This window comes from Equus przewalskii, chromosome 2, assembly GCF_037783145.1.
Source record: "Equus przewalskii isolate Varuska chromosome 2, EquPr2, whole genome shotgun sequence".
NCBI lineage: Eukaryota > Metazoa > Chordata > Mammalia > Perissodactyla > Equidae > Equus > Equus przewalskii.
The window spans coordinates 15,583,262-15,596,222 of NC_091832.1; the positions used below are offsets into that span (position 1 = coordinate 15,583,262).

A 12,961-nucleotide genomic window follows, 5' to 3' on the forward strand; every position below is an offset into this window, starting at 1 on the left:
ACCTCCACTTCATTTTCTTCAGAGCAGCTAGAGCTTTTAAAATAAATTTGCTTATAAATCACTCCTGGCTTCCCCTATTTAAGTAAAATCCAGTTCCTTACATAGGAAGGCCTACATTATGTTGTCACCCACCACCTACCTGTCCTCATCCTGTGTCACCTGCCCTCAGTTACTCTACTCTGGCCTCTCTGTTCCTCGAGGTCACGGAGATGGATATTCTTAGGGCCTTGGTGCCAACTGTTAATTGTCTTTAATACTTTTCTAGATCTTAATAGGGGTGGGGAGTGCTCCTTATAGTTCAGGTCTCAGCTCAGATGTCACACAGACTGGGAACATTGCACCCAATCTAAAGTAGCCCTCTGTCCCTCTTTCAGGTACATCACTGGTTTATTTTCTTCATGCCACTCAACATCCAAAATTATATTGTCTGTCCCCACCTTACCCCCTGCCACACATGCATATACCTGGCAAACTAATAGCACTCCATGAAAGCAGATACTCTCCCTGTCTGTCTTCACAGGCGTAGCTACAGTGCCTACTATTGAATAGCACATAGTAAGGACTCAGTGGATTCAATGAACTGAGTGAGAGAAGGTGACCTTGGGCGAGGCGTGGAGTCAGATCATGTATTCCATATCATAGCTGTTATTTCCTACATCCTTTGGTCATCCTTTCTAATTCAGTGGTCTGAGGAAGCAAGGGTTACACATAAAAATTCAGTTTGTCTCAACTTCAGGGGTCTTTTTTTTTTTTTAATCTCTGGTTACTTTCTCTCTCCCGTTGGTCTCCCTATCGCCAATTGAAGATGAAGGAAGAGGAAGAGAATAAGGAGGGAAAAGGAGGAAGGGGAGGATGTAGCAGCAGGACTCACCCTTCAGTTTAGTTTTGTAACAACTATTTTAGAATAAATTTTTTAAATTGATAATATCCAATATTGATGAGTTTTAGAAAAACTTGTATACTCATAAACTGCTAGTGAAAATAAATGATGATATCTAGCATTTATTAAGCAGTTACTAAGTGCTAAATACACGCTTCATTTCATTTGGTCCTCATGACCCCAAGGGATAGGAACTATTATTGTTCCCATTTTCTGGATCAAGAAATTGAGGCCTAAAGAGGTTGAATAACTTGACTATGGAAACAGTATGCACAACTTTTTTTTTTAAAGTAATTCAATAAATGACATACCAAAACTATATAACATCTATATCCTTTGACCCAATCTTGTGAATTTGTTTTCTAGGATAATTCAAGAGAAGAAAAGAGCTACATTCACAAAGACTTTCACTACAGCATAATCTTAAATAGTGAAAAAGTAGAAACAAGTTAAATGTCAACAAGAAAATTTATACAACATCAACATGATAGAATATCAGGTGGCTATGAAACAATAGTTATGAAGACTATTAAAATATGAGAAAATGTTTTATGGTATATTAAATTAAAAATCAGACTATGAAAATGAATATGTAGTATGATAACCATTTAAAATTCATGCATTTGAATCAGAACCGGAAGGAAATAACTCTAAAATGAAAATAGTTGTGTTAAGAATGTGGGATTATAGGAAGTGTTGTTTTTCCTTTTTAAAGTATTTGTTTTATTTTACTTTTAAAAAATAAATAAGAAACTACTCACAATAATGGTAAAGTATGCTGAATTAGCCATATATGTGTTCTGCTGAGCAGGAACCTAATTAAGCCATTGAACTTGTTATGACATTGATCAATACAAGGCATTTGAGGATATCAAACAAACTTGAGAAATCCACTTTTAGAACTGGTTTAATGAATTTATCAGCAGTTTTGAAGACTCCTGGTTGATGCCCAGTGGGGATCTGTGATGACTCTTCTCCATGTCACGTTCCACCTTCACATCCAAGCTGTCAGCTAGCAGCTTTGATCAGTCTAGTTTTAGAAACCACTGATTTTATAGTTCTGACTTTTGGTCCTGTTCTTGCATACATCGTCTCTCTTTCAGAGAAGCCACGTTTATGGGTCCAGCTTTGGAATTCTGTGAACATGAAAGAGGCTCGAGAGCCTTGGGGTTTGCCATGGCTTCTTCTGACTCGTGCTCTTCAGTCTCCTGAAGACTTCCAACTGACTCTACCAAACCTGTTTCTGAAAAACTAAGAAAGGCCACATGTGAGGACTTCGTGCAGAAAGGATCTTGTGCTAGCACTTTGAGGTTACAGGGATAAGGCATCAAAAGGACTTCAGTTTTTTAAAACTGTCACACACAAGGAAAACCAAATAAAATTTACTTTAAACTTATTTTTATGGATTATTTTCTACCTTAAGTCAGGATTCTGTCAGATGCAGGGGTGAAACAGTGGTGAGGGGAGAAGGAATTAGGAGAGGATTTAAATACTAAATATAGAGAAAATTACCCCAAAATGCTATGCTTCCTCAAGCCAGCAACTCGGGACTAGTTAGGCAGCCATGACTCAGGCATGCAGATGATTTCTTGACTTTACTAACCTGGAGTTTGGTAAGGGCAAGATTTTGTTCAATGCTTCAAATTCAGGGATGTCACTAATTGTTGTTTCCTAAAAAGAAAGATGAATATTAAAAATTATAATGATACACTATTGGCAATATGATCCTAGAACTTATGCTTTATATATATTTTTGGTTAAAAATGTAATCCCCTCACCTCATGCCTGCTATAATGCCTATCAAGAAAAAGATAATAAATAACAAATGCTGGCGAGGATGTGGAGGAAAGGGAACTCTTGTGCACTGTTGGTGGAATGTGAACTAGTGCAGCCGCTATGTAAAATAGTATGGAGGTTCCTCAAAAAATTAAAAATAGAACTATCATATGATTCAGCAATTGCACTTCTGGATGTTTATCCAAAGAGAATGAAATCACTGTCCTGAAGATAGCTGCGCCTCATGTTCACTGCAGCATTATTTGCAACGGCCAAGATATGGAAGCCACCTAAGTGTCCATCAATGGATGAATGGATAAAGAAATTGTGGTATATATACACAGTGGAATATTATTCAGCCATAAAAAAGAATGAAATCTTGCCATTTGTGACAACATGGATGGACCTTGAGGGCATATGCTAAGTGAAGTAAGTCAGACAGAGAAAGACAAATACTGTATGATCTCACTTATATGTAGAATCTAGAAAAAACCAAACTCATAGAAACAGAGACGAGATTGGTGATTGCCAGAGGCAGGGGGTGATGTGGGGGGTGGGGGAATTAGGTGAAGGTGGTCAAAAGGTACAAACTTCCAGTTATGAGATAAATAAGTTCTGGGGATGTAATCTACAACACGATGATTATAGTTAACAACACTGTATTGTGTATTTGAAAGTTACTAAGAGAGTAGATCTTAGAAGTTCTCATCACAAGGGAGAAAAATTATAACTATGTGAGGTGACAGATGTTAACTAATCTTATTGTGGTAACTGTTTTGCAATATATACATATATCAAATCATTGCATTGTACACCTTAAACTTATACAATGTTGTATGTCAATCATATCTCAACAAAACTGGAACAAAATGTAACCCCTTAATACCTATAGAATATTTTGTCATTATAAATGTCATACTTTTTATATTAGTGCTTTTACTACTACCTTGCTTTTTATATCTACTTTCCTGCATGAATTACCTCATATTAGTTGATATAATCATTCTATTCTATTTATTTAGGAAAGTTTTTGCTTAATACTCTGGTAAACATTTTCTGTCCACTTAAATAATGGGGCGGGGGGGGGGGGAGGAAGGATATGTTTTGAGTTTCATGACTTTAAAAACAAAATAGTCTTTCTCAGAAAAACAGATCAACACAGACCAAATTTTACGTACAATTACAGGGGTTTATGATTCCCCTGAACTTGGACCTCAGTTTAACCTTTGATATAGACCAACCAGTTTCTGTGAGAAATTCTTAGTTGTCCTGAAAGAAGTGAGAAGCTTATACAAGGAGGAGAGAGAGCTATAACGTGTTGGGAACTTTACTGGACTGGGAGTTAGGAGACCAAGGCTTGAATTCTGGCTCTACCAGTTAGACTCTGGCAACCCGTTCACCTCTCTGACTCTTGTCTCCTTCATCTAAAATGTAAGCATAACAATTAATGCCTAATCTTCCAAGGTTGTTGTGAAAATTAAATAACATAATCATACCTAACCTATAGGAGGAACTCAAGAAATGTTCCATATAAGAACAAGTGATATATATGCACTGAGAGAAAGGAGCTGTCATTTACTGAATGCCAACTACTTGCCAAGCAATATACTAGGTAACTTATGTGCATTATTCTACTTTATCCTCAATGACCATCTTTGTAAAAAAAAATATATATATATATACTCACACACATATTTATTTATTCTTGTAATAGCTTTATGGAGATATAATACACATACCATACAGTTCACTCATTTAAAGTGCATAATTCAATGGTTTTTAGTATATCCACAGAGTTGAACAATCATTATCACAATCAATTTTAGAGCACTTTCATCGCCCTCAAAATAAACCCAATACCTTTTAACTACAACCCACTATTCCTCAAGCCCTCAGCCCTTGGTAACTACTAATCTACTTTGTATGTCTATGGATTTGCCTATTTGGACATTTTATATATAGTGACTCATACAATATGTGGTCTTTTGTGACTGGCTTCTTTTTTGCTTCACATAAAATTTTCAAAGTTCATCTATGTTATAGAACGGATCAATAGTTCATTCCTTTTTATGGCTGAATAATATTCCATTGTATGGATATACCACATTTTATTTATCCACTCATCATTTGATAGACATTTGGGTTGTTTATACCTCTTGGCTATTATGAATAATGCTGCTATGAACATTCATGTACAGATTTTTGTGTGGAACAGCCACCTTTGAGTGTCATTACTTCATTTTCCCAGATGAGGGAACTGGGAGGTAAATCAGGTCTCCCTTCTTCACACAATCAGTAAAATGCTGAGCTGGGATTTGACACATAAGGTGAAATGAGAAAACCTATCAAGGACACAAAGCCAGATTTTGAGAGCGAAGGGTTCAGGACAAGCTTTATGAAAGAGGAGGCATTTAGGTTGAATCCTATGGGATAGTAGGAACCAGCCAAGAGAAAATCTGGGGGAGGGAAGTCATGGGAGAAGGCAACAGAGGGAGCTGATGGCACGTAGGATTGAGGGACCTGGACAGGGTGGAGCACAGAGTGGAGAAGGGAGCCAAAGAGAGATGAGATGGGTAAGATTGACTGAGGCCAGGTCATGGAGAATATGAAGACCATGGCAGAAAATTTGGGTTTTATCCTTTAGACTGTGGGAAGTCATTGCATGGTTTTAAGTCATATGCTCACACTGTATCTTCTTCCTCTTTTTTTTTTTAAAGATTTTATTTTTCCTTTTTCTCCCCAAAGCCCCCCTGGTACATAGTTGTGTATTTTTTTTTTAGTTGTGGGTCCTTCAGGTTGTGGCATGTGGGACGCCACCTGAGCATGGCCTGATGAGCTGTGCCATGTCCACGCCCAGGATCCGAACGGGTGAAAACCTCAGCCGCTGAAGTAGAGTGCGCGAACTTAACCGCTCGGCCATGGGGCCAGCCCCGCTCACACTGTATCTTCTAAAGACACCTCTGGTTATAGGCTATAAGAACAACAGGAAGTAATGAACCAACAGAAAAAGAACTCAAGAATACAATACCATTCACAATCGCAACAAAAAGAATAAAATACCTTGGGGTAAATTTAACTAAGGAAGTGAAGGACCTATATAATGAAAATTACAAGGCCTTTCTGAGAGAATTGGATGACGACATAAGGAGATGGAAAGACATTCCATGTACATGCATTGGAAGAATAAACATAGTTAAAATGTCCATGCTACCTAAAGCAATCTACAGATTCAACACCATCCCAATCAGAATCCCAATGACATTCTTTACAGAATTAGAACAAAGAATCCTAAAATTCATATGGGGCAACAAAAGACCCCGAATTTCTAAAGCAATCCTGAGAAAAAAGAACAAAACGGGAGGCATCACAATCCCTGACTTCAAAACATACTACAAAGCTACAGTAATCAAAACAGCATGGTACTGGTACAAAAACAGGTGCACAGATCAATGGAACAGAATTGAAAGCCCAGAAATAAAACCACACATCTAGGGACAGCTTATCTTTGACAAAGGAGCTGAGGGCATACAATGGAGAAAAGAAAGTCTTTTCAACAAATGGTGCTGGGGAAACTGGAAAGCCACATGTAAAGGAATGAAAATTGACCATTCTTTTTCACCATTCACCAAAATAAACTCAAAATGGATCAAAGACCTAAAGGTGAGATCTGAAACCATGAGGCTTCTGGAAGAAAACGTAGGCAGTACACTCTTTGACATCAGTATTAAAAGGATCTTTTCGGACACCATGCCTTCTCAGAGAAGGGAAACAATAGAAAGAATAAACAAATGGGACTTCATCAGATTAAAGAGCTTCTTCAAGGCAAATGAAAACAGGATTGAAACAAAAAAACAACCCACTAACTGGGAAAAAATATTTGCAAGTCATATATCTGACAAAGGCTTAATATCCATAATATATAAAGAACTCTCGCAACTCAACAACAAAACATCAAACAACCCAATCAAAAAATGGGCTGGAGACATGAACAGACATTTCTCCAAAGAAGATATACTGATGGCCAATAGGCACATGAAAAGATGCTCATCATCGCTGATCATCAGGGAAATGCAAATCAAAACTACACTAAGATATCACCTTACACCCGTTAGAATGACAAAAATATCTAAAACTAATAGCAACAAATGTTGGAGAGGTTGTGGAGAAAAAGGAACCCTCATACACTGCTGGTGGGAATGCAAACTGGTGCAGCCACTATGGAAAACAGTATGGAGATTCCTCAAAAAATTAAAAATAGAACTACCATACGATCCAGCCATCCCACTACTGGGTATTTATCCAAAGAGCTTGAAGTCAGCAATCCCAAAAGTCCTATGCACCCCAATGTTTATTGCTGCACTGTTTACAATAGCCAAGACGTGGAAGCAACCTAAGTGTCCAGCAACAGACGAATGGATAAAGAAGATGTGGTACATATATACAATGGAATACTACTCAGCTGCAAAACAGAACAAAATCATTCCATTTGCAATAACATGGATGGACCTTGAGAGAATTATGTTAAGTGAAATAAGCCAGCGAGAGAAAGATAATCTGTGCATGACTCCACTCATATGAGGAATTTAAAATTATGGACTAAGAACAGTTTAGTGGATACCAGGGGAAAGTTGGGGTGGGGGGTGGGCACAAAGGGTGAAGTGGTACACCTACAACATGACTGACAAACATTAATGTACAATTGAAATTTCACAAGATTGTAACCTATCAATAACTCAAAAAAAAAAAAAAAGAACAACAGGAAGCCAGGAAGATAGAGGAGGGAAGATGGGATGTGTCTTTCTAAGTAAGAGAAATACATGATATAGAGGGGGGAAACTTCAGAGCTTTTGGGGAAACAGTGAGTATATTAGTTTCATTTGATCAGGCTTGTTTGATGTCAGAAAGATATTTGGAATAAGGAAAGCTCCTGCGTGGCTTCAGTGCTTCTGGCCTAGATATCAACAACTCCTGAAGCCTTCCCTAACCACCACTCCTCTTGCTTCCATAGCATTCTGGGCCCACTGCTATTCAAGAACTTATCACAATGCATGGGAGTTGCCAGTTATATGACTGTCATTCTCACTAGGCTTGAGTTCTGTGAGGGCAGACACTATATCTTGTTCCTCATCATATCCAAACCATATGGAGAACAATATGAGGCCCGGCACACTGTATATGCTCAATAAATATTTGTTGAATGAATGACTTGATCTTATAGACAAAGGAAGTGTCTGTGACTCTTTGAGATGAAGTACTGTGAAATCAAGCAGTGCTTCATGGAGATTAGTTTAGATGCATGGGCAGGACAGAACAGAAGAGGAGGAAACACTGAGAGGAAATGAGCTAAGAAGTTGTTGCCGTACCCCAGATGTTAAGTGCTTGGGACACAGTGGGTAACAAGATGGACATTGTTCCTGCTCTCACGGAGTTTATAATCCAAGAGGGAAGACAGATGGAATTACAATACAGGAAGCAATATGCCTATTACAAGGCCATGTCCCTGGTTACTCCAATGCCCCAAAAGGGAAACAGCAGACTTAGGGTATTATGACATAGTGGCTAAAAACAAGGGACCAGAGAGAGTTGGCTTCACTCCTTGCTCTTCTACTTATTAGCTATGTGACTTGGGCAATGACGTCACATCACCTCTCTAGATCTCAGTTTCTTCAGCTGTGAAAATGGAATGACAGACATTACGTAAGATTATTTGGTGGATTAAATAAGATAATATACATAAAATGCTTAGCACTGTACCAGGCACATAGTAAGCACTCAACAAATGTCAAGCTGTCACCATTTTAGCCCCTGAGTTGCTACAAGGAAGGAAGCGATCTAGGATATGTCTGATCTCAGAGATCTATATACTGATCTATTTACAGTATGTGATACTCAGTTACTGAGAACCAAGAGATCTAGGCAATGCAAGCAGTAGCTGTGTGACCTCAAACATATCATTTAACCACCCCCCGGGGGTTTTATCTCCCTCCTGTATAAAATGAGAGGGTTGAATTGAAGGATCCTTAAGATTCTAAGTTTAAAAACAATTTTGGAGTTGTTTCCAATAGGTATCAAGATATTACAAGTTGGTACCTTTGTCACACATGGAACATTGAACTTGATGTACCACAGTCCTGACCCATGTGACATTTCCTATGTTGATTTGAGGACAATGTTGTGGATCTCAAAGCTGTTGGTCGTAGCATATACTCTGTTAAGACTTCTATAGGAGTTATTCATGTATGTGTCTGTCCTTCTCTACTAGACTAAAGGCCTCTGAAAACAGGGTCTATCTTCATATTCCTAGGACCTAGTGTAGCTCCTAGAATTGATAAATGTTTGTTGAAGGAATGACTAAAGTAAAACAGTAAGTAACTAGACAATTGAGAGCAGTTATAGCTCAAGCAAAGACATAAACTATTAGAAATTAGGCCATATAATCTAGTGATTCTACTTTTGACAAAATTTGAAAAACAACTCATATGGCTTGGAAATAATCGCCTTTCTGAGAGCAAACAAGATGCAGGTCTTGCGCTCATAGTAATAGTACCCAACAGGCAGGATCTACTGTGAAGTATCCTGAGAAGAAACATCTAGCAGGTGATACAAGCCAGGGAAGAAAGCAAGCAGCCTCTATCCTGGATTCAGACTGCAACTCCGCTCACTGAAGTCCCTCTTGCTGACTTCTTCACCAGCCAGACTCTGGACTTTGTCTGAACCTATCCTGTTTGTTGCATCTCTCTGGTCTTGGCTACTTGTCTGCTTGCATTTTTGTAGCATAATTGCTTTTCTCTGACTCAGATGTTCTCCTTAGGCTTGACTCATTGCCAGATTGGACTAGCTTCACTTTACCTCTCTTAGCCTCAGATGTGCTCATCTCTCAGAGGGGGCTAAAATAATACATGGCAAACAGAGTTGTTGAGAATGAGACATATGTGTGAAAACACTTAACATTCACTCATTCTCAAATATTTATGGAGCACCTGTCCATAGATACAATGACATATGAGATACAATCCTTGCCCCCCAGGATTGCTGCTGAGTTGATGAGAGATGAAGCAGAAAGGCAATGACAATGCAGTGTGTTAAGGAAGAAGCTATGAAGCATGCACAAATTGCTTTGGGATCACATGGGATGAGAGTGTTCAATAAAAGCTGACCCAATGAAGAACAAAGCTGGCCAAGAGCAGTCTCAGGGTCTGCTGCCCTGGGGTGCAGCCAGTGAGCCTCTTTGCCACAGTCCAACATGAGGCCAAGTGCAGGCTACAGTATGAAGAAGATGAAGGGAAAAGAGAACACAGCATCCTTAGCAACCCAAACTTCATAGTAAGGACCTGATGAGAAGCCCATGTTACCTCTCCTCTGCGAATCTGGACGCTCCTTATAATGCGCTCTAAGAGGCCAACTTGCTGTGTGAGCCGGAGACTGTTTTCCTGTAATTGCTTATTTTCTTTATCCAGCACAAGTACTCTAAGAATGGGATAAATTGGAGTCATCACCAAAAATTTCTGTATCATTACTAAAACACAAAACTATGTCCCACTTCCCACTAGTTCTGGGTCTTAGCCCAGATTTTAGAACCAACTTTGGCAGACTAATTCCCATCATATTCCAAGACCACGTAAAAATTAATAAGTTTCTTGCCTGTACATAGTCATTAAATACATCCCGAGAACAGAGACATACTATATGCAAGAATATGAAAGGAACACTTCCAGCCCCTGAGAAACTTAAGGAAGGAAATGAGCCCATTTAGGGGTAGGGCTGAAACAAGAGACTGCATCCCTTCAGATATTGTAGCTACACGGCCTGCTTCCGGTTCTGATCTCACACAGGCATCCCGTACTTCTGTAGTAGTAGTAGTAGTAGTAGTAGTAGTAGTAGTAGTAGTAGTAGTAGTAGTAGCAGCAGCGACCATCCACCAAGTACTACCATGGACTTGGGCTTAGTCTTACCATGGTAGCCTTACCAAGGTCCACTTACCACGGACCAAGCACCACCGTGGATAGGTTACCATGTAACCTTTCCACACAGTAAGCACTTAAAACTTTTCATGCATTAGTTCATTTAATCCTCATGACAACCCCATGAAATACTGCTATGAAGCCTGTTTTACAGATGGGGAAACTGAGGCTCAGAGAGCGGAGAGTAACTTGTTGAAGAACATAAAACCAGAAAGTCATAGAGCTGGGATGCCAACGCAGATCTTTCTGACTTCTAAGCCTAGCCCTTAACCACTATACCAGGCTTTCTCTCCAGGGCCACAGTTTATTTGGAACACATAATGACAATATGATAGTTTTCATCAGAGATTTGTGTTTGAGTTCTGGTTCTGCCAATTACTAGCTGTATGACCCTTGGCAAATTACTGAATCTGAGCCTCAGTTCCCTCATCTGTAAAATGAGGAAACATCCCGTAGGAAAAACTTATTCTAAGGAAAACATCCACGTCCACTCTGGGTGACGAGAGTGGGTCTTCAAGGAGGGCAAGACAGGAACATTATTAATGTTAAGACAAGGGTAACGAGTCAGTTGTGTTGGGATGCCAGAAGCAATGACATAGTTTGAGAAGGTTAATGGATTATATAGACTATACAAAAGAGGAGACACAGACAATAAAAGATAATCAGAGACTGTCGCAAAGCAGCGGAAAGGAGAGTTCCTGTCTGCCTGGCAGATGTCTCCCCAGACTGTGGTGCTGTAGTGTCCAAGGCCAGGCTGCTGACGTCCACATGCTGCTCTGCCACCGACTAGGCTGACTGAGTTAACTAAATTCTCTGGACCTCAGCTTCTCATCATGAAATAAGGCTATATAGTGCCTCCCTCCTGGGATTGGTGTGAGGATTAAATCAATATAGAGGGAGAGCTTAGAACAGTGACTAGCGTATAGTAAGTGCTCAAAAAAATGTTAATCATTATAGTTATTGTTAGTGATACTATCTGTTAAGATCAACCCACTCTCTTTGCTCTAATTCTATACTCCAAGAAAACTGTGACTGTAATTAAAGGTTCTTATAGAGGAGAGAATGCTTGGGCTGGCTGATATGTGAATTTTTATCTGCTGGGCATATTTCTCATGAGAAATTAATATACTGGTATCTTGTAAGTTTAATGAATTTAAGTCACTCATATGGCCTGATGAGACCTCTCTTGATCTACCTTGATTCTATAGGTATCAAATGACAAAGATGAGTGTCAACACACACAAAGTGACAAGCCAGAACAAGCATAGATGGGTCCTCAGGGAGGCAATGCCACCTGAAAGAGCCTATCTGAATGGTCGACCATGATATTTTTCTCTTTAATTTCACAACTTCTGCCACTTGTATGAACTGCTGAAAATAGCAGATGGCAGAACAAGAGCTATGAGATAGGCCACAAACTCAAAGGACAATCTCTGGGATGATTGCTTTGTTGAGGGAGAAATATCCTCTTTGTGGGGTTCACTGGCAACTCGGAGCTGACAGCACCTACCTGCTCTGGACTGAAGACATTATCCATTTGTTGCTGTGGATCAGTTCTTCTTGCTCTGTGAGTTGCTCCAGAAGTTTCCTATTTTCTAGGAGCAGGATATTATTTTGGGCAGTGATCTGGTCCTGGAATGTCTTCTCCTAGGGATAACAAAGCCCCCTAATTACCATGGTGGGAGAAAGCATTATAAATTTAGGAGCATCAGCCTGTTTCTATGCTCTGACAGCAAATGTCCCTTGTTTACTTTTTCTCTCCTGTCCTCTAGTCTGTTTTCACTTGTTTGCTGACATTGTCCACCAGCTTGTTCTTCTATTTATTTTGGTTATTTTATGTCACGTAAATGTTTGGACATTTACTCATTCTTTAGGGTTAACATTTAAAAATATCTGAGCACTCAACTTTCAATAAAGTCCAAGTGCTCTCATCTGTATTCTAATTCCGTAGATATCAAATCACTAACAAATACAACTGAATTCTCCAGATTGAAAAAAGTTTCCATATAACACATTTCCGTCTGCTTTGGAGTTATAGTCTTTTTAAGGCAAAGGGAGGAAGATGGGAATTTAGCCAACTCACTCAACAACCAGAGTCAAGATCTCAGTTGGCTTGGCAAGTCAAGCATCTAAGCCAGGTACTGTGAATATCTTTGCAGTGATGATGCTGAAATGATTTTGAGGTTGACACCATGTTTCATTTTCTACCAACGACTTTACCTGAAAGCAATAGCTAGTGAAGTTATAGCTAAAATGATAAAGGAGTGTATTTTGTGAAAAAACACTAAGTGTTATATTAAGTCAATAGATATTAGTAAATCGCACTGTTGGTGAGGAGTTTAGA

General features: G+C 39.2%; 1 protein-coding gene across 22 annotated transcripts in view; it reads right to left on the bottom strand.

The window, feature by feature from the left end:
* Window positions 1-982: 982 nt before the first annotated feature.
* Window positions 983-12,961, bottom strand: part of CCDC30 (coiled-coil domain containing 30) — a 139,145-nt gene continuing 127,166 nt past the window's right edge. For 21 of the 22 annotated variants that reach the window (XM_070609983.1, XM_070609985.1, XM_070609972.1 and 18 more), the window contains 4 exons: window positions 12,128-12,264; window positions 10,009-10,123; window positions 2,484-2,551; window positions 983-2,131 (listed from right to left, as the gene is read on the bottom strand). In XM_070609983.1, coding sequence (XP_070466084.1) covers window positions 1,933-2,131; window positions 2,484-2,551; window positions 10,009-10,123; window positions 12,128-12,264 — 519 coding nt within the window. In that variant the 3' untranslated portion in view covers window positions 983-1,932. The remainder of the gene's footprint in view (window positions 2,132-2,483; window positions 2,552-10,008; window positions 10,124-12,127; window positions 12,265-12,961) is intronic. The other variant, XM_070609976.1, reaches the window with a different exon arrangement.